Source organism: Thermobia domestica, chromosome 7, assembly GCF_964235325.1.
Source record: "Thermobia domestica chromosome 7, izTheDome1.hap1.1, whole genome shotgun sequence".
Taxonomy (NCBI): domain Eukaryota; kingdom Metazoa; phylum Arthropoda; class Insecta; order Zygentoma; family Lepismatidae; genus Thermobia; species Thermobia domestica.
Genome location: NC_137460.1, coordinates 17,161,904 through 17,189,230, shown reverse-complemented (window position 1 = coordinate 17,189,230; position 27,327 = coordinate 17,161,904). Strand labels below are relative to the sequence as shown.

At 34.1% G+C, this 27,327-nt stretch overlaps 3 protein-coding genes across 6 annotated transcripts in view; all 3 read right to left on the bottom strand.

The window, feature by feature from the left end:
• LOC145689875 (uncharacterized) overlaps positions 1-13,207 on the bottom strand; it is a 35,909-nt gene extending 22,702 nt beyond the window's left edge. The window contains exons 1-2 of one of the 4 annotated variants that reach the window (XM_081764168.1): positions 13,069-13,207; positions 1,675-2,229 (exon numbers count right to left, since the gene is read on the bottom strand). In XM_081764168.1, coding sequence (XP_081620294.1) covers positions 1,675-2,186 — 512 coding nt within the window. In that variant the 5' untranslated portion in view covers positions 2,187-2,229; positions 13,069-13,207. The other 3 variants (XM_081764171.1, XM_081764170.1, XM_081764169.1) reach the window with 3 other exon arrangements.
• A 4,518-nt stretch (positions 13,208-17,725) lies between these two features.
• LOC145689114 (uncharacterized) lies at positions 17,726-18,952 on the bottom strand. Its single transcript, XM_081763240.1, has one exon. The coding sequence runs from the start codon at positions 18,950-18,952 to the stop codon at positions 17,726-17,728; it is 1,227 nt and encodes a 408-aa protein (XP_081619366.1).
• A 3,081-nt stretch (positions 18,953-22,033) lies between these two features.
• Positions 22,034-25,258, bottom strand: LOC145689113 (uncharacterized). Its single transcript, XM_081763239.1, has one exon. It carries the CDS (start codon positions 25,256-25,258, stop codon positions 22,034-22,036), a length of 3,225 nt encoding a protein of 1,074 aa, XP_081619365.1.
• Between the last annotated feature and the right edge of the window lie 2,069 nt (positions 25,259-27,327).

Genomic DNA, 27,327 nt, shown 5'->3' with positions numbered 1-27,327 from the left:
TTAACACAAAGCAAGCCAAGAACACGCAACCACCAAACAACTCCATCCTCTCTGGGCTAAAGTAGGGAACAAGATAACGGGTCCCTGAGTCACCGAGCCAGGTAGAGTTGACGGGACAAGCCACGCCCACCGAACAAGCTACGCGCAAAACCTTTTTTTCCCCTCAAGTTGTCATAGCATATAGTTTCTCAGTCAATTCCTCCTTACATTATTCCTATCAAACTTTTTTACATACTTTTTTTTCCAATTTTTCTAAAATGAATACTTTTTACAAAAAGAAAAAGATCGTTTTTAAATACTGAAATTGATTAACAATAGGAGTCTATAGACAATACATCGCTCAATGTACAATTTTCCTTCATGTAACCATCCATTCTTCTTCTTCCCAGATCCAGAAGGATGGTGCGTTACACAGACCAGGACTGCAACTATTGAGTTCGTGCGCTACAGAAACTCATATACACTCTTGTTTAGTGACACATAGGCGGACTTTTATGATGACAGTAATGGAAGTGATGCAGATGATGACTTAGTACGCAGATAAATTGGGATATATTAGGTTCGAACCACGTGAAATAATACTCGAAGCCCGGCCGTTCCGCCCATAATCTTTTTCTAAGCGATGTTCAAAATATTTATGATGTTGAGAACAATGCTGTGGAGAATCAGGGAAGTAGAGTTGTCTTCAAAATTAGGAACGAGGTAGATTTGAGGCTTATTCTGGGGGCATATCAATTTCATCTAATTTTCCTTTGTGGGGGAGCATCACATTCCCCCCCCCCCCAAAATAACATATTTGAAATCGGATTATGGGCATGACAGTCTCTTTAGTTCCAAGATCATTGTATGTTCCCATCATTCCCCGGGATTTGCGCCAGTTTAATCCTACTGCAATTTTCGGGGTAATTATTTAGTACCGAACCCGCACCGTAATATATTGACGGGTCTACAAATGAAATGAGCTAAGGAAAACGTGACCCACACACAACAACCGTCCCATCTTGAGCCGCTCTGACCCGCAACCTACCTTGATTTATTCTAACCCACAAATCCACTTTGACTTACACTGAACCCAACTTGATTGAGGGTGATCCACTCTAATCCACGATCCACCGTGATCCACTCCGACGCACCAGGATCTGATATAAATCAATGGCCAAAAAAGATTGGCACTTTCTTCATATCAGATATAGGCTAGTTGAGTTGAATTATAAGTCGTGAAAGAAGTTTTAACAGACATTATAGAATATAACTATAGTGCGCTGCTGTACGTGGAGGCATTTAGTCTCAGAAGCTACAATATATAGAAAGATGAAATTAGGACAACGATAATCCAGAAAGCCATAGCATAGCCATTACGAGCACTTTTTATAAGAAGAATCGCTTTTAACATTACTCAGAAGAGTGTAAGTGAGGAGGTTTATAGCAATTAACCCTGACGCTTGGATACTTATTTCACTGCCGAATTGTCTCATCTCGTACAAAGCTAAGCAGTAGGTTGCTTGCTCTTATGTTTTCAAATGGTTGCAATTCCATTAACTAATTTTAAGTAAAACGATAATAATAATAATAATAATAATAATAATAATAATAATAATAAACTAAGTACTGCAAGTGTTCAAAAGAAATATTTATATAGATGTAGCTCTGATGAAATAAACGTATTGAACGTACCCTAGGGTCTGAGAATTGTTATCTGCCTCTCCATTGTCATTTTCTCCAACGTCCTCTTCGTAATCGTTTTCACCTTCAACAGTGGCCAGGATCTCACTGCTTGACTGTTCTGTGTTGTGTGTAAAGTAGGAGAATTTTGGTTTGATCTTCCTTTGAAAACGTTTGACATTCACAGGTATTTCAGCTGTTGCTAAACGCTTCACCAAACATATTGCTTTCGAAGTTAGTTTCCAATCTGATATTGTTTCATCCTGATTACCTTCTGAAGCTATATTTTCTCTTTCGGTTGCACTTTCTTGTTCCTCACATTTCAAACCAATTGCAAGGGGTTCTTTATGATCCTCACTGTTACTAGCACACAGCATATAATTACATTCCACAAATGGCTCGTTCTCTGTTTTTATTTCAACTTTAATTGGAACATTTTCTGTTTTGGTTTCAAGTTTATTACAAGCAAAGTTCAAATCCTGAAAAGACATTTCGCTTGCAGAGTGACAGTTCAAGTTGGGCATTTAAAACCTTCAGCACTCAGTTGTACAGGAAAACAAAACAAATCTGAAAGGAATAAGAAAAATATTAGTAGTTTCAACCAAATTTATGAACGTGCCGGGACAAAACAACGGTAAGCTGCTTTTCAGATGAAACTAATTTAGTTGGTAGAATGGTTTGAGATGAGACTGCGGATGTAAGGGATCTGAAACCAGTGTTTGAAAATATCAGAAATTTTCCTACAACTCTTACCAAATATATCAATATACCCAAAAACAGAAAATACAGAAACATATCGAAATACAGAAATACGGACAAATATTTTTTTTCTCCCTTGTTAAAGGAAAACCGAGTATAATTTTCTTCTACATTTCATACATGTATATTAAGGATCTAAAATTTACTTCATGCACATTATTATATTTTTATTGGTTATACATACGTACATTTTATCACAGGACGATTTGTGCTCTTTTTTAAATTAGCCTTTTAAATAAAGTTACGATTTGTCAACGTATGATCAGTATTTAATAAAAACAGACCACGCCAAAACTAAAATTTCATCTCTTGAATTATCAGCTCTCATTTCTAAAATAATAAAAATGTTATACAAATTCTCAACTTAAAAAGAGATATTTTCATAAATTACTCTATTAACTTGTTCTCTGCAACATTTCTCATTGTCGAATACATATATGTCAGATACATCAATTTCGATTTAAGTTTATTTTGTCCTCCTTTTTGTGTGTTTTAATTTACATGTGTTGCCCTTCCTTGGTATTTTCGGTTTTCCACTATTTAATTGAACTGGATATTTATTTCTAGTAGCTTATAGTGTTTCTTGGTTGTATTAGTGTATAGGATCCATTTTACTACAAATGTTACACGAAACATGGATTTACTGGTTAACGTTGAACCTATCAATATGAGATCTTACCGGAAATGAACGGATCTTCCGCACACAGCCCGCTGAAGCAAACCAAAAAAGCATGATCAGACCTCTTACACATGATAAGAATGGGCATAATATTTTTTTTCTTTTAAGGTTAGCGCATATCTACTATAAATTAACGAGAGAACAAACATATTACAGGCGTAGGTGTATGATATATATTTTCTAAACTGAAACATTTCATAAAACGATGTCTGCTTTAATGGTATTTTTTTATTTACGATGTAGAGTTGTTTTCCGATATTTAAAAGCTCAAAATCAACATCAGCAAATACAAAAGCGAAGAGGTCTCTCAGCACACGTACAAACAAAAAATTTCATTTCATTTAAAAATTAATGTAAAACAAATGTTGACAGAACTATAATCACTTTTTACTAAATTAATTTTTAAAATAAATTTATTTTGCTAAAGTAAAGATATATTCACTTTAATAGTTACTTTTACGATTGGAACAGTAAGTTCTTCTACCTTACATATAAACATAATTACAGTATTTTTTCTGTTTAAAAATATTGTTTGAATAATTCCAAACTTTGGTACTATTACCTCTCCGTGCGTTTTTTCAATCTCAGGGAGAAACATTGTGAATTCTTCATTGCTGAGTTAATGACACAAATACCATATTAACACCCTGAGTGCTAATCCCGTATATATATATGAAGTAGCAAAACATACGGAGATTTTCATCAAGTAAAAAAAAGTCTCAACAATCAAAATGCTTTTCATGTTTTCGTTCATACTTGTACAAGAATTAGCAATTTTGGATTATACCTAGACTTCAAAGTCTGTATTTAGTTAGTAAATGCTACGGGAAAAAAAATACGTGTTTAGCCAATGGCGAAAATGATGTTTGGAATCTAATCTAACCTAAAGTAATATAAATTATCAAACTTGTAAATTTTCCTTTCCATTCCACAAAAGGTTGTCCTCCATCAACTAAATATCAGTCTACGAAAAAATGCCATCATTCTTGGGAATACCTTTGTCTCACGTATTCATTATTATCGCTTCTGAGGAAATGCAGCATGGCTGATTTTTCTCATACAAACGCACACCCCAGCTATAGTCAGGTTTCATTAGAGTCAGAGTGCCTGGCTCAGCTATATAGCATTTTTGCTGTTCTATCTTTTGGTAGTGTCAGTCATCCAAAAATTCAGTCAACACTTCTTATAATCCAAGTTCGGTAAAATTTTGCATCAACAGCAATTCCCAATCACCAACCTATGAAATACGCGAACTGATGTAATGAAGCCTGCATTTAATGTGCTTCTTTTAGGAAAACCATATGTGCTTCATTAAATGGGGTATTAAAAATGATTCACGTGAATACAGGATAATAATTATATTTTATATATGTGAAAGCTAACTATTTTAACCAGAATATTGTTTAAAATCCAACGAACCTAATTTTAACTGAAACAATGGATACATCAGCCATTCTTTATTCAAAGCAAGGAAGACGTAACGTGAATTTCATTTACCGCCAAGGATTCGAAATGACATCTTGTTAAAAGAAGTAAAGAAAAATTTGTCAAGTGTCGCCTTAACGAAAAAACAATCATTTCTAAAATTTAAATAAAACATAAAAATAATAATCCACAAAGTAGTTAAATATGTAAAGGTAAATTTAATCTACTACTTAATGATGTAAAGCTTTGGATTCTACTTGTCTTCAACATTTCTTAGTGTTATAAAGTGCATCGTAAGCTAAAGCGAAACTCCCAATAAACACAGTTTTTATAAAACAGAATAATTATCATTTACGAACAGCACAGTGTTAACTGCCGAGGAATTCTCATCACACTACAAATTATCTTAATACTGTACGCACATTTTTCCACCGGTTCTAGCGATCATAACATATACCAGAGCCAAAACCTGAATTACAATAATTAATAAATATTTGAAGTAGTGTAATGCTTCTTTGGTGCTGATGAAACTGTAAATAAATAGATTTTTGGTTTATTTTAAAATCAAATATAAGGAAATTCAGTATGATTAAATTCCATGTGCCATTGATTTGATTGTGTATGTGTATGTCAGGGGAGTTATAAATCAATTATAGTTTGTAATGCTTATTTATCTGCTAGATTAATAATATGTTTTATGTGTGTAACTCGCTGCGCGATGCACTAAAACATACCTTTTGGTAGAGCAATAGGGCCTACGTTTTGAATTAACATAAATCTTAAATTCCTGACTTCACAGGGTTTAGTGGGATATTAACAAGATTCGAACAAAGGACTTACCGAAAAATTTTAAACAATGCTATTTAAACTTGTCGGTAAACTAATAGTTTTCTTTTGGTTTTCGAATGCTTACTAGTGATGGGCAGTGGGAATATTCCCGGTGGGAAGGAAAATTAAAATTCGGATTATTCTGGAGTTTTTCCCCCTGGCATATAAATTCCTGGGAAGAAATTTATTTTCATTTCTAGATTATAAGAACTATACGATTAATTACTTTATTTTCATTTATAATCATTTACTACTAGGTTTTAAATAATTTGGAGGTTAATATATTGAAATTTGTTGACTGTACTTTTTAAAATAAATAATAATATGATTTTTAAATTTCCATTTCCATTTGTACTATAAAGTAGGAAAACACTAATTTTTAAATGGAAAGTAACAATTCAGTAAAATAATATAGAAATTCTGTGGAGGTACACATGAAGTACTATCAATAGACACCGAATCACAAAATCGATCGATACCAAATTTCACTACTTCCGGTTAACCACTTCCGGTTTACTGAGCCTAATTTAGTTTCCGGGAGTGGGGTATAATCAGCAACGAAACATATACAATCTATATATCAATCGATTCAGCTTGACAAAAGAAATCGATCGATACCAAACTTAACTACTTCCGGTTTACTCAGCCTAATTTGGTTTCCGTGGGTGGGGTATAATAAGCAACGAAACATACAAATATATATATCAATCGATTCAGCTTGACAAAACAAATCGATCGTAACCAAATTTATCTACTTCCGGTTAACTACTTTTGATTTACTGAGCCTAATGTAGTTTCCGGGGGTGGGGTATAATCAGCAACGAAACATATACAATCTATATATCAATCCATTCAGCTTGACAAAACAAATCGTTCGATACCAATTTTAACTACCTCCGGTTAACCACCTCCGGTTTACTGAGTCTAATTCAGTTTTCGGGGATGGGGTATAATCAGCAACGAAGAATCTGTATATCAATTGACTCAGCTTGACCAAGTAAATTGATCGATACATATTTTAACTTCTTCCGGTTAGTTTTATTTCTTTAGCCCTTTCCTTTTTGTGTTTTATCTCATTTTTACTTTTTGTCAGAAATGCTCTTAAATAAATATAAATCTCGTAAACTTAACTAAGAAAGTCGTGTGCCTTCAAAGAAACAAATGTTTTGGGGACAAATGCTAAACAATAACCGAAATCTAAAAGCAGAAAAAGTAGTGTGAAGATCAGTGTGAAGTTGACTACCAAATATATCTTCAAACGTATTTTTTGTGTTTTGAAAAAGGGATTTTTATCTTTAAAACAATCAACAACAGATAAGTCTCTGCGTTTTTCCAAACAAACAAACAAAAAATAACTCTTCAAAATAACCAATAACAAATAATTAGCTTTTGCTTTGATTCGAAATATGACGGTGTTAGCAGTGTGCACAGTAAAAATGGTTGTGTTAATTCTACTGAATTTTAACTCAAGGCAGTGGTTCCAGCGTGACTACCAATATACGGTGTTAGTTCAACACATATGCCGCAGTGTTAATGTTTAATACAGGGGGTGTGTTACGTCTTTAATACACAACCGGTTTTGTGCTGTAAGCGTTAATGAACCACAAAATTACTAACACAAAATATGTTAAATCGCCTACATGCGTAATGTGTTTACATTATGCTGAGTCTAAATAACACACTTCAAACCAGTAAAAAAATGTACTCTATTGGCGGAGCGGGGGGCGAGCACGAACCACCTACCTTTCAATTACTAGCCGCATGCTCTTCCGACTTGGCCACGGCGGCGATGAAGAAAACATCGCTTGTAGAGGGATAAATTGTTGAGGTCTTTTGAATTTGGCTAATCAGATTGCTCCATTAAGCCGCGTATATTCGACGATAACCGTTCGGGATAAGATAAAATCTGCTCGCCATGATGACTGTCTATTTACAAAATGATGACTGTCTATTTACTTTATTTTATAGTTCTTCCATATTCACTTTCAAATGATCCGCGCCAGTTGCCATCTAATAAAGTTGATGCGTTCGTTGCTTCTAGTACACAATCGCTTAGAAGAAGAAACAATAAATTCATCAAATGTGGGAGATGAATTTAGAACACCTAAATGGCACATGTCTAGCACATCTTGTGCTGTTAGGGTTTTTGTTTTTTCAGGAACATTACGTAAAAAATTGAAAACACATCACGCGGATGTGTGTCATTTCAACTACCGGAATTTGACACACAACTCCATATGGAGAGCGAGTTGTTTTAACCACTTGTTTGTGTTATATTTTAACACAATCGTGTTAACCCATAGGCATGTCGTTGAAATAACACAACGATTTTTTACAGTGTGAAGTTTCATCACCCATTTCTTTTGTAAACACTTTTTGTTTTCCGAAAACTGTTTTTCTTCAAAATAATCAACAATCGAACATCAAACAGTTGATTTTGGTTATCAATCGAAATTTGTATGTATATGGACCTGGCTAAATTTGGCCACATCTCAATTTATTTTGTAAATATCTTCTTACTATTTTTGAAATAAGTTATTTTTTCCTTCAAATCAATTAATACGAAACAGAAAACAAATGACTGGCTTTACTTTTAAAGCAAAATTTGAAAGTATTGGAGAGGCCAGTGTGAAATTGGCTCGGAACTCCCTCGATTATTGTATAAATATCTCATTACGTTTTTCGAAGCAAACGATTTTTACTTCAAAACAATCAATAACAAACGAAAGACAAACTCTTGACTTCGTTTTCGAATAAAATTTGAAAGTAAGAAGCGTCTGTGTGAAGTTGGTTTCCCAACTGTATTTTGTAACCCTTACTTTTTTTTTTTTTTTTTTTTTTTGCTTTTTTGAATTTTTTTCTTCAAAACAATCAATATCAAACGAAACACAAGTGATTGGCTTCGATTTCGAATCTATATTTGAAAGTAAAGGGTAGTGCAAAGTTATCCTTCCCCCTCAACTTTATTTTATAAATATCTCTTTATTTAATTATTTATTTTTTTTGGGAAAAAAACGATTTTTTTAAACAATCAATAACAAAACATTTTGGTATCGAATAGAAATTTGAAAGCAAGGGCTAACTTCACGGAGATGTAACTACATATCCGAAATAAAAACACCGAAATTCTTAATGTTCTCTGTTCATGTAATGCTTTTCCATGTTTCTTTTTTGTTCTGAAGCAAAAATACCTGCTAACTAACAAACTCTATGGACTATAGAGGCTGAAGGTTGAATGATGCATTCACAAAAACTCTCCATTCACTCCTCTCCTTAGGCAAGAGGATCCAGTTTCTACTTTATACTCCAATTTTGAGAGATCCGTCTTAATATTGTCCTCCTATCTTCACCTAGGATTTTCCTATTGGTCTTTCTCCAATTGGATTTCCAGTTAAAACTTTCAAACCAATCCTACTTTCTTCCATTCTGGCTACATGACCTGCCCACTTGAACTACCTATATTTTATAACCTTAACAATGTTTGGTAAACAATATAAGTTATGCAGTTCCTCGTTATGAAATTTCCGTCATTTCCCATTCCTGTCGTTCTTGGGACCGAATAATCACCTAGGGATTTTATTCTCCAATACTCTCAGTCTGTGTTCTTCTCTCAGAGTAAGCGACCAATTTCAAAACCATACAGTACAACCTGGATGATTATCGTTTTGTAGATGTTAAGCTTCAAAATCTACAACATAATTCTTGAAGATAAAAGATTCTGATCTGAATAATAACACAAATTCCCTGCTTTCAGTCTAGATCTTATTTCTTCGTAGATATCGTTTTGGTCTGTTAATATTGATCCTACCCTAACAGCACAATTTTATAACAGGCATATGCCTATCATGTTCTCTTAGGTACATGGAAATGTGCCCAGTATGTGCCTTATGTACCTGTGAGAGAGAAACCACATGGATGGCAAATGATAGTTACAGTCTACGGTATGTCCGCTCCTAGGCACATGCCTCATATGTACCTGGGAAACTTACCTAGTATGTTCCAAGTAGGTTCCCCATGCCGCAAGCATCAATGAACCACATAATTATTCAGCCAAAACATGTTAAATCGCCTATATGCGTAATATGTTTACATTAAGATGAGTCTAAAAAACACTTTAACCAAGTAAAAAAAAAAATGTGACTCAGGGTGGGAGTGAACCACCAACCATTTGATTACTAGGCGCGTTCTCTTCCGACATGACCACGAAGTCGATGGAGACAATGTTGCTTGTAGAGGGATAAATCCTTGAGGTCTTTTTAATTTGGCTAATCAAAGTGCTGTTGTATCCCTGTATATTCGATGATAACCGTTTGGGATCAAATAAAATCCGCTCGCCATATAATTTTGTAACAAAATGACGCGCTTCTCTTTACTTTATTTCATGATTCTTCCATATTCACTTTCAAATGATCGGCGACAGTTGACATCTAAAAAAAAAAAAAATACAATTCTTTATCCCTAACTACGTAAATAATTAACTGTTCCCATATGTATGATAGATTAATCTCAATTTTTATTAATCAGTTATGTCATTTTTTTCTTCTACATTTATCTCCCAAATGCTTTTTTCTAAGCGATTGTGTACTAGAACAGAAAGTGGAGCAAAAACCACGAGAAATGTTACATGTTAGTGCACATGAGCAAATGCAAAGTGCTGACTGCCATTCGTGTGTCGCTGCAGATACTAATTATGTCATAAGTATCTGAAAAAGTATGCACCTAAAGTAAATACCAAAAAGAAATGCGAATGAAAGATATATGTTCCAAGTGACAATATAAAAACAAATGATTATCACAGTGCTAAACTGAGCCAGGTATCTAAATGCTGCATTTGTGGTACATAGTCGCAAATATCAGTTAGGTATAACAAGAACCTAAAATTTTAGCTAGCTGAAGTACATTCTTAACACATGAATACCATATGTACCAAGTGTCGGGTACCTAAAAAGTAGTTGAGACACCTAAATGGCAGATGCTTAGCACATCTTGTGCTATGGTAGATATTTGAAAGTATCTACTTTATAGAAAGAATTCTTTGAATTTTGACATTTCCATAACTCGACCCCGGAAAATAAATTAGGCTTAGTAAACGAGAACAGGTTAGCCGGAAGTAGTTAGATTGGTATCGTTCGATTTGATAGTCAAGCTGAATCGATTGATATATAAATTGAATATGTTTCGTTGCTGATTATACCCCACCCCCGGAAACTAAATTAGGCTCAGTAAACCGGAAGTAGTTAAATTTGGTATCGATCGACTTGTTTAGTCAAGCTGAATCGATTGTTATATAGATTGTATGTTTCGTTGCTGATTATACCCCACCTCCGGAAACTAAATTAGGCTCAGTAAACCGGAAGTAGTTAAATTTGGTATCGATCAATTTGTTTTGTTAAGCTGAAACGATTGATATATACATTGTATGTGTTTCGTTGCTGATTATACCCCACCCCGGAAACTAAATTATTCCCGTCAACTTATCCACTTGCATATAAATATAAACTGTTTCGCGTTTAAAAGTATGTGGACTTCCTACACCAAATGTTTTTCAACATATTTTTCCCATAAAATACATTGTAAGTAAATATACATTTGTATGTACTCTCTAAATATAATAAAATAAATAATACCGTTCAGAATATACATTTTAAAGAATCCTCTGGAGACAGTAATAAATATACTATAATTAAAAAATAGAATATGATTTTTAAATCAGTATAGTAATTAAATATTCTGTCGTTTACATACAAATTCCCGGTATATTCCCTTTTTGGGAATCTTCCCGGAAATTTTCCGAAAAAATATATTCCAGGGAATGTACCCATCATTAATGCTTACAACTATGAACAAGTTCCCTTCGGTACATGGTATCTTTAACTCTGCCGCATTTTGGTACTTCAAAGGAAACGGATACTAACCACGGACACGTTGCATGGCACACTTTGTCAGGAAAAGAACGAGGGACGTTGTACCCCACTTCTAAAAAAATTCTGTGGCGTGCACCCACTTCCTAAAAATACACAATGGCAAATATAGTCACCACGGACGGCGTGAAGTCAACCACTCTCTATGTTTTCAAAAACACTTTTCTTTCACTTGGCACAAGTTCGTTTGTGGTTTTAATTGTAAGAAACCGAATATTATCACGCTGATCATGAAAGAATTTATTATTTAACAACTTTGTTACGTAGGATTAGTGATGGGTAAATTCCCGGGAAGATATTTTTCGGGAATATTCCCGGGAAGATTCCCAAAATGGGAATTTATATAAAATAAGGTAGAAAATTGCATTCTATTACTATATTATGATCTCAAAGATGAATTAATTTTCATATCACAGCATATTATTACTGTTGTCCACAGAGGATTCTTTAAAATGCATATTCTGAACGGTACTATTCTACTTTATTAACACTTTATTATAATTAGAGAGTACGCATAAATGTATATTTATTTACAATATGTTCTATCAATAAATTATGTGTGAAAATATTAATACTTTTAAACCACTAAACAGTGTAAATTTATATGTAAGTGGATTTGCTCAACTTGACTTTATTACTGATATTATAAACACGTTAAATCTATAAATGTTATAAACCAATTAGATTGGGTAAATGCTCGAAGATACATGTCTCACCAATTTATCAACATTTGCGCATACAGATTTATGTTCATACAATTTTCAAGATACTTACTTATCTTTATATTTTAGCACGTAACATTTCCATACACGACCTTTCATTCTACCTATTTCTCGAAATTCCATACGTTAATTCGCATGTAAAAGAGGTCCGAATACCTTTTCAGAAATTCGAGTCAGAGAGGTGACAGACCGACGTCTATTAATGGTGGTTCAGGGTTTATTACTAGTACTTCATCTCTATTTCTACATAATTCTAAATTACTTTACACAACGGTCCCTTTTCATCATTTGTAAATTAGTACTTTGCTAATTTTGGCTGTTCCTTGGGACTCAGCTTTCGCACGTACTTTTTTGCAATATTCTATTCCGATTGCGCGGTTGTTTTATGGTTTCATACGTTAAATTACGTTACCAAGATTCAATTCAGACACCATTGCAGAGCGCGCGTTAGCGAATGAAGGCGGGTTAGAGCCCCGTATGGCACGTTGTTTTCTATCTTCCTTACCAACAATTCACTTTCTTTTCTCACATAGATCACTTCTACTTACCTTTTCCTTTTGGAAAAATCCCCTACAACTCTAAAAAATATTGTGTTCGATACTTTCTTGACTAGGCCCTACTTGAACATCACTGTCAATTCATTTCTTCCTACTTTTTGCTAGTTTTGCCTCGTAATACTAAACAATTACCGTAATTTTTAATGCAAATGGAAATAGAATTTAAAAACTCATATTATTAGTTATATAAAGTACCGTCAAATAATTTTAAATTTTTTAACCTCCAAATTCTTTAAAACCTAGAAGTAAATCATAATATATTAAAATAAAGTAACTAGTCATATGGTTCTTATAATTTGGAAGATAAAGTAGAGAAATGGAAATAAATTCCTTCCCGGGAATTTATAGGCCAGGGAAAAAACCCGGGAATATTCCCATTTTTAATTCCTTCCCACCGGGAATATTCCCACTGCCCATCACTACGTAGGATATTGCCATGTGGGAAAGCAAAAAAATATCTAGAAAACAATGAGAAGGACCGTTACGAGTAAGCAAACTTTGCGTGAAACACTAACCTTATTTATAAATATATATAAAGTCACGTCGCATAAATTCGTCTCAAAAAAAGCAAAATTAACAATTAACGAAATAAGAATCTCAGACATAAATCCGATAAGCAACAAAAATAAAATTATTGTCTTGTCTTTCCGTAGACCATTATCGATCAAATAGGTAAGTGTACCAGCTCGCCACTCGTGTGTGCTAAGACGATAATATGGTCTTATGTGTACCTCACATGAGTGGATTTGTGATTCACGAAAAAAGTGAATAAAATACAGGACACAATAGGGAAGAAAGGACATAATCGGTAAAAAGGTCAAAGTTAGAAATGGTCAAAATAAGGAAGAAGTTCAGAAAAAAGGAAGGGCATGTATGTACGTGTAAATGTAAAATAAAATATAAGTGTAGTGTAGTTACACCTATGTAGTGTTGTGTAGTGTTAGTGGAAATCCTATACCACCCTCTTCCCCTCATAGCATCAAAACAACGATGCACTCAACGTAACGGCTAGTCCAGTAAAGATAGTATTGAGAAAGGAACTAATTATTAACAAGCTGAAAATTGGTATGGAAGTAGGGGGATATGTTAGAAATAGCATACTAAAAGTCCCCTAAAATCCAACTGTAGCGTGTCCCGCAATTTTCAAAAATGTCAGCCATCTTTAGACGACGGCAAGGAATTTATGGAAATCGTCACCCTTTATGTTTATTCTTCTAGCCACCGTTCTAATTATCACAAGGCCATGAATCATATATGGTCAATAAGCTTGAAAGACAGAAAATCTAAGTAAATAACATATACACCGATCGTGCTAAATTTCTAGAAGAAGAGGAAGAAGAAAACAGCTTTTTTAATTAAAAAAGATATATCTCAGAAATTATGAGAAGTTTGCAACACTGACAGTTATTGCACACCAACGAAACATCACCAACAGATGTCCTTAATATTTATCTCAATCATAGTCAACAATGATACAAATCGGTGCAATACAAGCCGAGAAAAAATAACTTATGTTACTTTCTTACCTCAATACTAATCAAACCCAATTTGTGGAAGGAGCGCAAAACCCTAAATTTCGGGGCAAAACGTGATTTTCGCAAAAATTCTTTAAAACTTGAAACACTGGCAATTATCGTATGTTAATAAAACTCAGCCGCCCTGTATCACTATCATCATTATTAATTTACTTTTAAAATGGCCAACGTTTTTCCCAATGAAGTAAGCTTTTATGATGCATAGTTTTACAGCACTTAGATATAGCACAAAAAGCATTTTGTTGACAGCATTAGAAAGTAGCAGAAATTGGTAGCCTCCTATTTATAGGAAAATCGTAATTCACACACTAATAATAACTCTCAACTACAATAGTCATTTGAATGTAATTTTTTTTTAAATGTCTTGTTTAAACTCGAATGCAATTTTCCTCCTAGTATTCTTCAAATTAACTTAATATTTACATTACACGTTAGTATGCACTTCAAGAATATTTTTGCAACTAGTTCATTCGGACTTATTTTATTAGAAATCAATGAGGTTATCATTATCTAGTTCCTTTCTATGAACTTCATCATTTGGTTTTGAATTCATACATCCAATTTCTCGACACTGATATAAATTAGAGCACACAATTCCTGCTTTCCGACAACGGTATATATTTTCATAGCCCTTTTTACAGTTACAGGATATTACACGGAGCGTGTTCCTTGGTCATTCTTGCTGGTACGAAGATACCCCCTAATGTTGTCCATTCATATTCAGTCGCTCGCATATCATTGAGCAATACCTGGGCACAAAAAACGTACACTGTCAAAGCATGAATGGAATATACCACTTTAAACGTACACACACAAAGGTAATGAATGGCCTTTCGGATTTAATCATTGGAGGTATAAGATACTTTCGTGTTCTGAATATCCAAACTGAAATCCACCTTCTAAACATTGTAACATGGATAATTCTCAAGTGGTTGAAGACACCAACTTGCGCGAATCGGAATGGATTTATGCAGCTGATGACAAGCAACAAAAGTAAGTACCAAGAACATTAAGTAGTAATTCAACCTTTCATCAATCTTCAGCCAATAAGCACGGATGCTGTATACTCGGCGCTTATGTTTGCCAGCAAAGAATGTGCAAGAAATAAGCAAAAAAGCGTGTTTAGTCACGTTGGATCCACCTTTGTACTCTAAAGCATGTGACATTGTAGCAGCATGTAGACATTCTGGTGAGTTAGGCGGCTATACACTATAGGATAGATCCTAGGAAATCTCTTACGATTCTTCCTAGAGTCAAAATCTCAACGTGTATGGCATCAGATCTCATGTCATTTCCTGTATTCTGAACGATCCTATGAGATTTCTCTTCTTTAGAGCACGCTCTATTTCGGAAAGAAAATTCGTAAGATTTTGATTTAAGCGACATCAGGTGAGAAGTGAAAACAAAACATGTAAAAACACAACTGATGAGGTATCGTCTGACCGTACAGGTTAACTTTAGGTGTACCACTCGAAATAATTGTTGAAAAATTATAATTTATCACTGTTTCCTAAATGATTTACGTTGACCGACATGGAAATTATTCACGTAGCATAAAAAAAATTCCTCAAGAGAACCATCAAAAGCAATTGATGATAAACTACAATTCTTTTACGATTTGCGTACAAATACGGGGGCCGGATATATAGCATAAAAGCTATAGTGCAAAAAACGCAAACCAAGTTGTGCTAGGTGGCCTCTGGAAAATACGAATGCTATCTAACAGTCAGGGCAAGACGAAGCCGGGGCCCGAGCATCAGTGATTTACGTGGTTTACATATGTTATTGTTACTTACGTATGACATAATGTTCCGCGTAATGAGATGAATCCCTAATTACGATTTACATATACATAATGTACCGCACAATGAAAGTAATTTGTTGTATCAATTAAAATTATTGAATGCATGCATAAATAAATAAAATATTAACTTACCGCTGACGTTCTTTGGCGACGCATGAAGATGACACACGAACCCCAGCGACCGGCCACGAAGTGGTCTTACGATTTTAGAATACTTATTGTAGGAAAATATATAAACATATCGTATTAAGTATTATTAATGTTCGTAAATAATTGTATATGTATTCTTCCTTTATCTTATATTGAATACACATACTTATTTTATGTTTAATGATTATATATGCATAATACTCATTTTTTAAAATGTAAGAGCGTCACATAAAGCATTATTAAACCATGTAAATAAATTTAATTGTATGATACTTGATATGACGCCATATATGTATTTTTCCTTTATTTTATATAGAATACACATACTTATTGATATTGGATGAATATAGGTATAGGAATAAAACATATTATTGAAATTTGATATTTTTATTGATTTGTTCTTTGTTTAAATACATTATTTAAATAAAAAATAAATATTTTTTTCATTTATATAGTCATATATTTACAATTGTGTATTTTAATAATTGTTGTTTTTTATTTGTATATTTACATAATTATAATATGAAAAAGAATATTCACATATACACAATATTTACATATTTACTACACTTGAAATATTTATATCATTAAAAAGAATATTCACATATATATATAATATTTACATATTTACAATATTTACATATTTATTACACTTGAAATATTTACATATTTACAATATTTACAAAAAATATTTATACATTTACAATTTAAAATTTACATTGCACGTTTATGCGTGTACGATGGTATTTAACGCAAAGCACTACGAGGTATGAGGATAATATAATATTGGGAACTTGCAAATGCAAGAAAGATATTCAGTGATGTGAATAATTATATGCTATATCCGAGACAGTATAGCAATGTTTTACGGAATTGCCATAGTCATTTCCTACCATTCATACAATTAATGTATATACATTATTTACAATACTATTTACATATTTACATATTTACAACACATTCACTCTTGTTTTCATTCACACACTCCTCACAGATCAAGACTTTGCCTTCGATAACCGTATGGAATCTTTACCTGTGTTTTAGAGACAATAGAAAACCCGGCCTTACGTACAATTTTCCCTGGGAACTTTAACTCTTTTTCTCAATTTTGTTTTGAACTAATTTGTAAAAATGATCAAAATTAATTTCCTTTCGCGTTCTACTGTCTAAACTGATTCCTCTAATTTTATATACATAATCAAATTTTCCCGTCCCAATTTCTTTCATTCTATACGCATAATTTTTAGCCTCTAATCCAATACATATCGATTTCCCACCCTTCCGGATCTTCATTAGTTAGTTCTCCCAGGTAGGATCCGATTGTAAGATTGGATTTTCTATCTCGTCGCTGCACAAATATAATGCTGTCTGTGTCACAATAAAGAATATGGTCTGTTCCTGCAGCAGTCAATAGGTCATGAAGACGAAGTCTTGCCCATGGCGTGATGAACGAAGCAAACACGATATTTGAAAACTTCCATGGCTTATTTTCGCTTTCAATGTCTTTGTAAGTGATTAGGAGATGACGTTGACCAATGGGTGTTATTGTTTGTACTTCGTATTGCGGTGACAGCGGGTACGTCAAAAGTCTTTCCGGAGTGTCAACGACTTTTGATTGTGGAAGATCGGTTCGTTGTCCCCATTTTCCATAAAGCGAGTTGAGGAATATTTTAGCAATATACCTCAGACTGGGTTCGTTCTAATATTATTGTAATTTAATTGTATGCCTTCGTGGGCATGATACTCCTCAATGTATTTTTGTTTGTCTCCTTCGCTTTGATATGATGCAGGAAATCCTGAAGCCTCCTGCTTCCATTGAAGGAAATAATTCACATAGTTTTTAAACAGAATATCCGATTTTTCTTCCTCGCCACCAACCAGGTTAAATTTCCAAACTTCCTTCATTTTGAGTATCTTATATCCGTTTTGAAGTGCTCTATGCAATTCTGGGGTGCAGAATGTGCCAGTAATGGCACGATCATTTTCACAATGCAAACACTCGGTAACACTTTCTTCCTTCATACATGTGCGACATAAACCGAAAAGTAATCGACCTTGTGCAACATATGGCAGGATTGGAAAGAATAATTCACTTGGAGGCAAAACGGTACATTTAACTATACCATGAATACTTTCCACTTCTGGAAAGTCCTGCCACCTATGAATTTTCGGAGCACCCACTGGCAACGGTTTACGAGCCAATACCCAGGGGTAGAGGCTAGTAACATCTAGATACTGAATGTACTTCTCATCAGTACACTCATACAAGCCATTAAAGCATTCAGTTCGGCCGCCATTAAATCCGTGCTTGGGATCCAAATGATTAACAAGATCATTACACCGAGTTTTAATAAACTCTTGAATGGACTTTTCGGATTTCACCTGGTCATCCCACTCACATTCCCATTTCTCAACAACGTTGAGATTATGTTCTTTTAAATATTGGGATTTAATAACGGTCGCTTCGTACTTTTGCTGCATGGTTGTACGATGGGGTGAGGATGCGTCAAGCTGTTCGTATCGCGTATCAGGATAACAGGTCAAACACCCATGAAATTCATAAACAGTATTACTAGATGGCTCATACCCATCCAGCTTGTATTTTCCAAATCGTCTTTCGCCTCCATTTCCTGAATGTTGAATTTCAGCACCACTTGTTTCTTTCATATACCACAACCATTGCAAGGCTTTTACACTTTGCCGGTCACTGTAATCAAATCCAAGAGGTGGAATAATTGCAATTGACTCCTTGGGTAAATACAAAGGGCAGTATGTAAGCATAGCAAGACTGGCTATGGTTCCGGATGAAATGAAACACTGGATTCCGCCTGTTTTCTCCTCTACCATATCCGAAAATTTGATAACCGCTTCTGCTAAAATTCTCACATCATTGCGGCAATACTCGAACATCTCCTTTTGCAGGTCATACTGCTCGCCACCTGCAGCACGTTCTTGGTGCTAGGCGATTAATTGTTGTTCTTTCGGAGCACGATTTTCAGGATTAAAATACTTAATGTCCGGAATTTTGCCTACATAGTTTTGATTGTTTGGTGTATTGAACAAGTATGGGAAATCTCAATTTCGTAAATTACTAGAAAGACCTAATGATTTTGGGAGTTTTGATAATTTCACTCCCATGTAAAGAAATGTATCACGGAAAATTAAATGATTACCGACCCGCAACTCGGTAATTTTGTGCCCCGTCATTGTCATTGATGGTGTAAGTTGGTGGGTTTCAATGAGATTTTTAAGACAGAAATGTATATGATAGCGTGGTCCGTTATGGCTCAGTACAATTGCACGTTCAAACTTCGGACGAGATATTAACACAAAGTTAATAACCTCATCGATGTTCTTAAAAGAAAACTCGCGTTTTCCATTTTCATTTCCACATTCATAGCATGGTATGTCTAAACTGCTACCCTTACATTTATAGCAAATCATTTGCGCGCAAACAAGATTTACTACATGTTGCTGTTCGTCCTCGTTATTCGTATCTAGAAGCATGGTCTCTACATCAAAGACTATGTACAAATACTTTTCTACCCGGGTAAGTTGTTGGATCTGAACATAACATACGTGGTCACGTTCAACATGCTTATAGCATGATTTACACAAACGTTCCCCGCATTTATGTACAGAATTACAACGACGTCTCAAGTCAAACATAACACCACATTCATCGCACACCCTAACCATATCACATACACTCTTGGCTCGTTCGGTCGCATCTTTGTGATTATCAAAACATTTACTTGTCGGAAACAATCTATGGCAATCATCGTATTTTCGTTGCATAGCAGAGGACGATAACTCCTGGTACTTTTCACAATACGTACACTTAAACTCACACTTATGAAAAATACGCGACTTATTGTATCCCTGCAAGCAATGATCATAAAAGCCCTCTGTCCCCAAAAGTTTACGGACACTGGTTATTAACTGATAATGCGCGTTTTCATATAAATTTGCTTACCACCTTTAGTTCCCGGATATATCACATAAAATTCGGGTGTGATTTGATTTCTTTCGTATACAATGATTTAGTACTTGGGTGCGAGGTGGATTTGTATTTTTTCACGTCGTTCAAAGTACACCCATTTTGATCTGCAGCATTTATTCCTAATTTTATAGCTAATTTCCTTGACTCTTTCAACAATCGTTTTGGGTTCTTTTTCAATTGATATACCTGTTCGTATTTTTTATTGGCCCTTGCCATCCCCATAATTACACTCTTTGGGAGGCAGTAGACATCCTTTTCCATAGGAAGTAATTTATCTTCCAAGAAGTCAGCCAATGGAAGATATTTTTTTATTGTTTCGTTCACGTCTTTTACCTCTTCCCTTTCGGAGATGCACAGTATGTACCTTAAACGTAACGTCACCTCCAATTAGGAACTCCTCATTACTGTTGAGGGTATTTTCCATTATGGAAAAGAGGATCTCAGGGTTAAATTCGGATTTTTTGCGCCATGACAAATAAATTGGTTTATTTAACTTCGAGGCAATGCTCTCGATAGTTATTCCTACAAAGGTGTTCTTGTCAACATCCTTTAATGTATGGGTCATTACAAAATCAAACAGATTTCGTATATATTATTCTGGATCTTCAATTCCATTTGAACTCATATACTTAAAGGATAGCTCTGTCCCCTTTAACCCAAAGTAAGCATATGTTCGGGATGTACTTTTTACTATTTTAAATTGTGGCGCACCCATACCATCCATTGTCTTAGGTACATCCTGAAAACTCACAGAACCAAATACAGTTAAGTTCATAGGTTCCCCAGAACTTGCAGAACTTGGTCCTGGTAAGATTACAGGGTTACCTAATAGCTCAGCAGCGGCATGAACAAGTAAACCATCGGTTTTGCCTGCCAATATCAGCTGGTTGAACTTTTCACAAGCCTGATTTTTTATACTATCCTCACGAAACAATCCGCACTCATATAATTCAGAAATATCAGCAGCAGATTCACAGGTTGCAAAAATAATTTCCTGGACAGCCCCATAATGCCTAAATAGCGCTTGCAAAAAACGTACATACTCAGGACTACGTACACGCACCCCATTGTTATGAAATTTTTCTAATATTCTTTTCCATGTGTAGTAAACAACTTCGGGTGCTTCATATCCGAAGCGTTCTGCCATGATTAACAATTGAGTTAGCTCTTTTGCACTTGTAGAAGCCATCTGTAATTAAATATTATATCACTGTATATTTTATCAATATATGTTTAAGTTAAATTCACAGTATTTTTCGCTGAACGCACAATGATAATAGTAAATCAAAAATTCAGTTTTAAGTTTACCGACAATACACTTAAAAAAGCTTATCGGTAATTGCACTAATATTTGCCGTTAACTATAATAATAAATCTTCCCGTAACTTTTTTTTAGTTTACCGACAATACACTTAAAAAACCTTATCGGTGATTGCACTAATATTTGCCGTTAACTATAATAATAAATCTTCCCGTAACTTTTTTTTTACTTTTCCGACAATACACTTAAAAAGCTTATCGGTAATTGCACTAATATTTTCCGTTAACTATAATAGTAAATCTTCTCGTAACTTTTTTTAGTTTTACCGAAGATATATTTCTAAGTTATCGGTAAATCCTTAACTAGTTTCAGCTATCACCAGTTTACAGTTTGCCGTAATAAAATTCTCTTCAGGCTAATTGCACCACGCAGTATAAACCAGAAACGTCTTCACTTTTTCAATAATTCTTCACTACTGACTGACCGCTCAGTTTTACCTGTCTTATATACACGAAAATATTGTAAATTTCACACGAAGTTTTCCGAAAATGAACGAAATTTTCCGAAGTTTGCCGAAGATTGGCGAAAATTCCCGATACTTTTAAAAATAGAAATCCTATACTAACACTGTTTATTGAAAATATAATTAAATGTTTATTAACAGATCCTGATAACTATAACTCCGTAAGTTGTTCAGTATACTTACTTACTTACTTACTGGTCGGCGCTACAGCCCTTGAAGGGCCTTGGCCTCCCTAACCACTCTCCTCCATTCTTCTCGATTCTCTGCCTTTCTTCTCCAGCCTCTAATTCCTAATTTCTTTACATCCTCTTTTATGTCGTCTATCCATCTTTTCCTGGGCCTGCCTCTTCTCTTTCGACCGTCTGGTTTCCCTACAAACACTTTCTTAGCAGTTCTACTTTCCTGCATGCGCTGTACATGTCCTGCCCATCTTAGTCTTCCTTGTTTGATTCGTGCTATTATATTTGGTTGGTCGTATAGTTCCTGCAATTCTAAATTCGTTCTTATGCGCCATGCGTTATTCTCCCTTATTGGTCCATATATTTTTCTCAGGACTTTTCTTTCCCATCTCGCTAGCCATTCCTCCTCTCTCGTATTTATTACCCAACTTTCCGAACCATACATAACTATTGGTTTTAATATGGTATTGTACAGGCTTAACTTTGTTTTTCTGCTGACGTTTCTAGATTTGAATACATTCTGTAATGCATAATAGCACTTATTTCCGTTTCTTATTCTTTCCTGTATCTCCTCTGCTGTTTTATTGTCTTCGGTGATTGTCGTGCCCAGGTACCTAAATTTTCTTGTTCGTTCTATTGTATGGTCATCCATATTTAAATCTCCTTCCTGATTGGTCCTTTTGGAATCCTCGAGTTTCATATATTTTGTTTTGTTTACATTTATTTCTAGACCTATTTCCCTTGCTTTATTTTTCATTACTTTGTAATTCTCTTCTAGTGTGTGTGTGTTCCGTGCTAGTATTGCTATATCGTCTGCATATGCTAGAATTTGAGCCGTTCTATTTAAAATGGTTCCTCCTGGGTTAATAGGGAGCTGTCGTATTACTTTTTCCAGCGCTATGTTAAAAAGTATTGTTGAAATTACATCGCCTTGTCTTAATCCCCTCTTAACTTCAAATTCTTCAGTCAAGTCTTGTTCTATTCTTACTTTACATTTTGTAGATTTTAAGGTCATTTTGGTTAGACTGACTAGTTTCTTTGGAATTCCAAATTCTTCCATTATTTCGAATATCTTATTTCTGTACAGACTGTCATATGCTTGCTTAAAGTCTACATACATCTGGTACAATGGCTTGTCATACTCGTAGAATTTCTCTAGTATTTGACGTAATGTGAATATTTGATCAGTTGTTGATCGTTGGTTTCTGAATCCTGCCTGATAATCTCCTATTATGTTTTCACCCCAGTGTTCTAGTCTTGTCGCTAGTATCTTGCTAAATACTTTATATGCTACATTTAATAACGTTATTCCTCTATAGTTTCCACAGTCTGCCTTATCTCCTTTCTTATGTATGGGGTGTATTATCCCCATATACCACCCCTCAGGCATTTTCTCTTTTTCCCACACCTCCGTTATTATCTCATGCAATGTTCTTGCGACAACTTCCCCACCTCCCTTCAGTAGTTCTGCTTCTATTCCATCTTCTCCCGGCGCTTTGTTATTTTTTAACCTTAGTATTTCCTTTTGTACCTCTTCCAGTGAAGGGGGTATGGCTTCTTCTAAGTTTTCCTGAGGCGATTTTTCTTTACTTATTTCTCCCTTTTCTTTCAGTTCTTCCCTTTCTCCATTTAACAGTTCGCCGAAGTATTCTTTCCACCTGTCTAATGCCTTCTTTTTGTCTCCTATTAGGTTACCTCGCTTATCTTTGTAGAACACTGCTCTTGGCTGGAATCCTTTCTTTATTTCCCTTGTTTTTGCATAAAAGTTTCTGATTTCCTTTCTCTCGTTCATTCTCTCTAACTCTTCTATCCTTTTCTTCTCATATTCTCTCTTCTTCCTTCTACATAGTTTGCTTGCTATTGTTCTTTTCTTCGTGTATTCGTTAACTGTTTGTCTTGTCCGTCTCTGTATCATTCTATTTCTGGCTTCGTTTCTTACTTTAATCGCTGCTTCACATTCTTCATCAAACCATTCCGCTCTCTTCTCCTGTTTCTTCTTTCCTAAGGTTTCTTCAGCTACGTTGTTGATGCTGCATTTCAGCATGTTCCATTTTATATCCAAGCTACTTTCTTTCCACTTTTCCCTTTCTATATCTAACTGTTCCTCTAACTTTCTCTTATATTTATCCAGCAATCCTTTATCTTTCATTCCTTGTATGTTGTGTCTTTCCTGCCTTTCTCCTTTTATGTTTTTCATTGTATCTATTTTTTGTCTATATGTAGCCCTAACTAGGAAGTGATCCGTATCCCCATCTGCTCCTCTACAGCTGCTTACTTTCATTATGTCTGATGCATGTCGTTTATCTATTATGATGTGGTCTATTTGGCTCTTTGTGTTTCCATCCGGAGAAGTCCATGTTTCTTTATGTATATCTTTCCTAGGTTGCGAAGTGCTTTTTACGATCATGTTCTTCTCACTGGCAAAATCTATTAATCTCTGTCCATTATCATTGCTGTTTTCATGTAGACTTTCCTTTCCTACCGTGCTTCTGTAAATCTCTTCTTTACCTACTTGCGCATTTAGGTCTCCTAGTATTATTTTAATATCATGCCTTTGAACTTTGCTTATTTCTTCTTCTAATTTCGTATAGAATTCTTCTTTTTCGTCCATACTTGCTTCTTCTGTTGGCGCGTACACACTGAATATTGTGGTATTGAAAAATTTTCCTCTTATTCTTAGACTGCACATTCTGTCGTTGATTGGTGAGAATTTAATGACTTGTGGTTGAAGCGTCTTTTGTAACAAAAACCCTGTGCCTTTGGTGTTCGTGTTTCCTCCACTGTACATCAGTATATGATTCCCGGTTCTAATTATTCCATTTTCTTGCCATCGTACTTCCTGTAATGCAGTTATGTTCACTCTGTATTTATCCAGCTCTTCTCTTATTACTTTTAGTTTTCCGGGTTTGTTTAAGGTTCTAATGTTCCATGTGGCTAGTATTATATCCTTTTTCCTTCTCATTGTCCTTTTCCTCTTCCTCTGCCGTTCCGATTCCAAATTTCCATTCCAATTCCGAGGCTGGGTTAGGGTATCCGCAACAATATTCTTTTTACGAGGTAAAGTTGTTAGCCTTACGCTCAACCCCCAACCTGGAGGACCAGGATTTTCTGTCAGGGTTTTCTCCCTTAGCCGTATTGTCCGCGACTGCTTATTCGTCAGGTCATTCCTGCTTATTTCGCAGCTAACCCCCATATCTGAGGGCCTTTCCACTATCCGCAACCCGTGGACACGCCCGTTCGCATCCGGCATGCGTGGACCTTTTTGGTTCCGGGTTGTTCAGTTTACAGAACCGGCAAATCCACTCACAGTTTCCGATAAAACTAAATGACAAAATCCTCTTATATTTATCTGTTTTGCAATTGCAGAACACAACGTACAAACAAAAAAGTCTTCTATACTGATGCGCCGCGGCTTGCTTTCCGTATTTATACTTTCGGAAATGTAATCTCGTACCCAAATGCATTTAGTTTGTAATCTTGTACCCAAATACACTTAGTTCAAAGTCTCGTACCCTGTCGGATTAAATCATGTATCAACGAAAATATTTTCTAAATAATTACTGATAATACTATTTACAAACATGTATTATTTAAACTATATTAAATTGTGGTATTTAATTTTTACAACATTCTTGAAGTTTCCCGAACATAACCAAATGCTTCCGAATATTTAATTTTCACCGATTGTATTATTTTCATATTTGAAAAAATGAACATATCTGATGTGAACATTCCAATGAATAAAAATGACTATCATTTCAAAATACCATTGACAGTAAAAAGAACAAAGTAGTAATAAACAGAAACACAATTTAATAAAAAATAACATATTAAACAAAACATATCAAAGAAAAAATAAAAGGTTAGAAAAAAGGTTTAGAACAGTTTATGACCCAAAGCATCAGAACTTTATCAGACAAACAATATAGAAAATAGCAGAGATTTAAAGAATATAGATAATTAATCCACATAGGTTAGCAAAACCATATTTAATTAAGCCAATTATTAAACAAATGATAGCATAGAAATAGCAGATTTTAAAAATATTTAGTTAATACAGTTTTATTCAACAAAGAATAGCAAAAGATATCATCTGGATAGTTAATTGTTACAAATTGAAGTAAAGGCAAAATAGGAACGAAAAAAGTATAACACAGCAACAAAGAAATTAATAGAATAGCAATAGTATAAAATAGCAGAGAATAAACGAACTTGAAACCAAATAAGAAAAAAGAAGAATGGTTAGGAAAAGAACACAGTTAATTTAAACAAATTATTTAGCAGTTCACAACTTTTAACAAGTTTCGAAACATTTAACAACAAGTGTTATAATAAACAACACGAAAAAATAAATAACCAGAAATTGTGTGGCAAACGAAATATTTATTGGATCCCAACGATGTTGGTCAGAGTTTTTCAAGAATTTTTAAATATATTCACAATCAAAGATTGATCAGAGTTTCAGTTCATAGGAAGCATACGAATTAAAATTGTAAAGTAGCATAAAATGTATAAGTAAACAAAAGTAACACACACATTAAATATTTCTGTGATAATGTAGTTTTTTTATAATACAATTTTTAAATTCTGTTTTAATGTATTTTGTAACGCATGATTTGTTTATTACTAAAAATATTATTCACTTTTAATGTTAGTTTTCATTAAGTAACTTAATAATATTTGTATCTTCTACTTCAATAGCCATTTATATTCTAACTGATAAAATTAAGAATGTCTTGTATTAGTAAAACTTTTCATATTTCTAATTTACTTGTGGCGATACTCTGAAATTGTTGTATGTATAAGAATGTATTTACATTATAGAAAATTAAAAAGTACAAGTTTCAAAACGAAGATGTAAGTTTCAAAATTAAAATTCAATTTAAGAAAATGAAAATACAATTTTCAAAATTAAAAATACAAGTTGGAAAACAAAGATGCAATTTTAAAATTAAAAATGCAATTTGTAAACAAAAAGTGTAACTTTGAAAAATAAAAAATGTTTCGAAAAAATTTTTTCTGCACGCGTTCAAGAAAGTCTGTTAATTGTAATATTTAATTCTTCATAATTATGTTATTTTTTGTGGAATTAATCTTCTTATATACTCTTTATATTTGATTTTTCATTAGATTAAAATATTGTTTTTATTAATTCATTTATGTAAGTAACAAATATTTTTATTTCTATTTATTAACAAGTTTTAAAGTTTAACAAAAATGTATATATGATCACTTACCGCCGCTGGGAAGACAGGAAATCCTTTAATAAATGTTCTTAGATGGCGAATAAAATATGAGTGTGGTAAATTCACAGTTAAG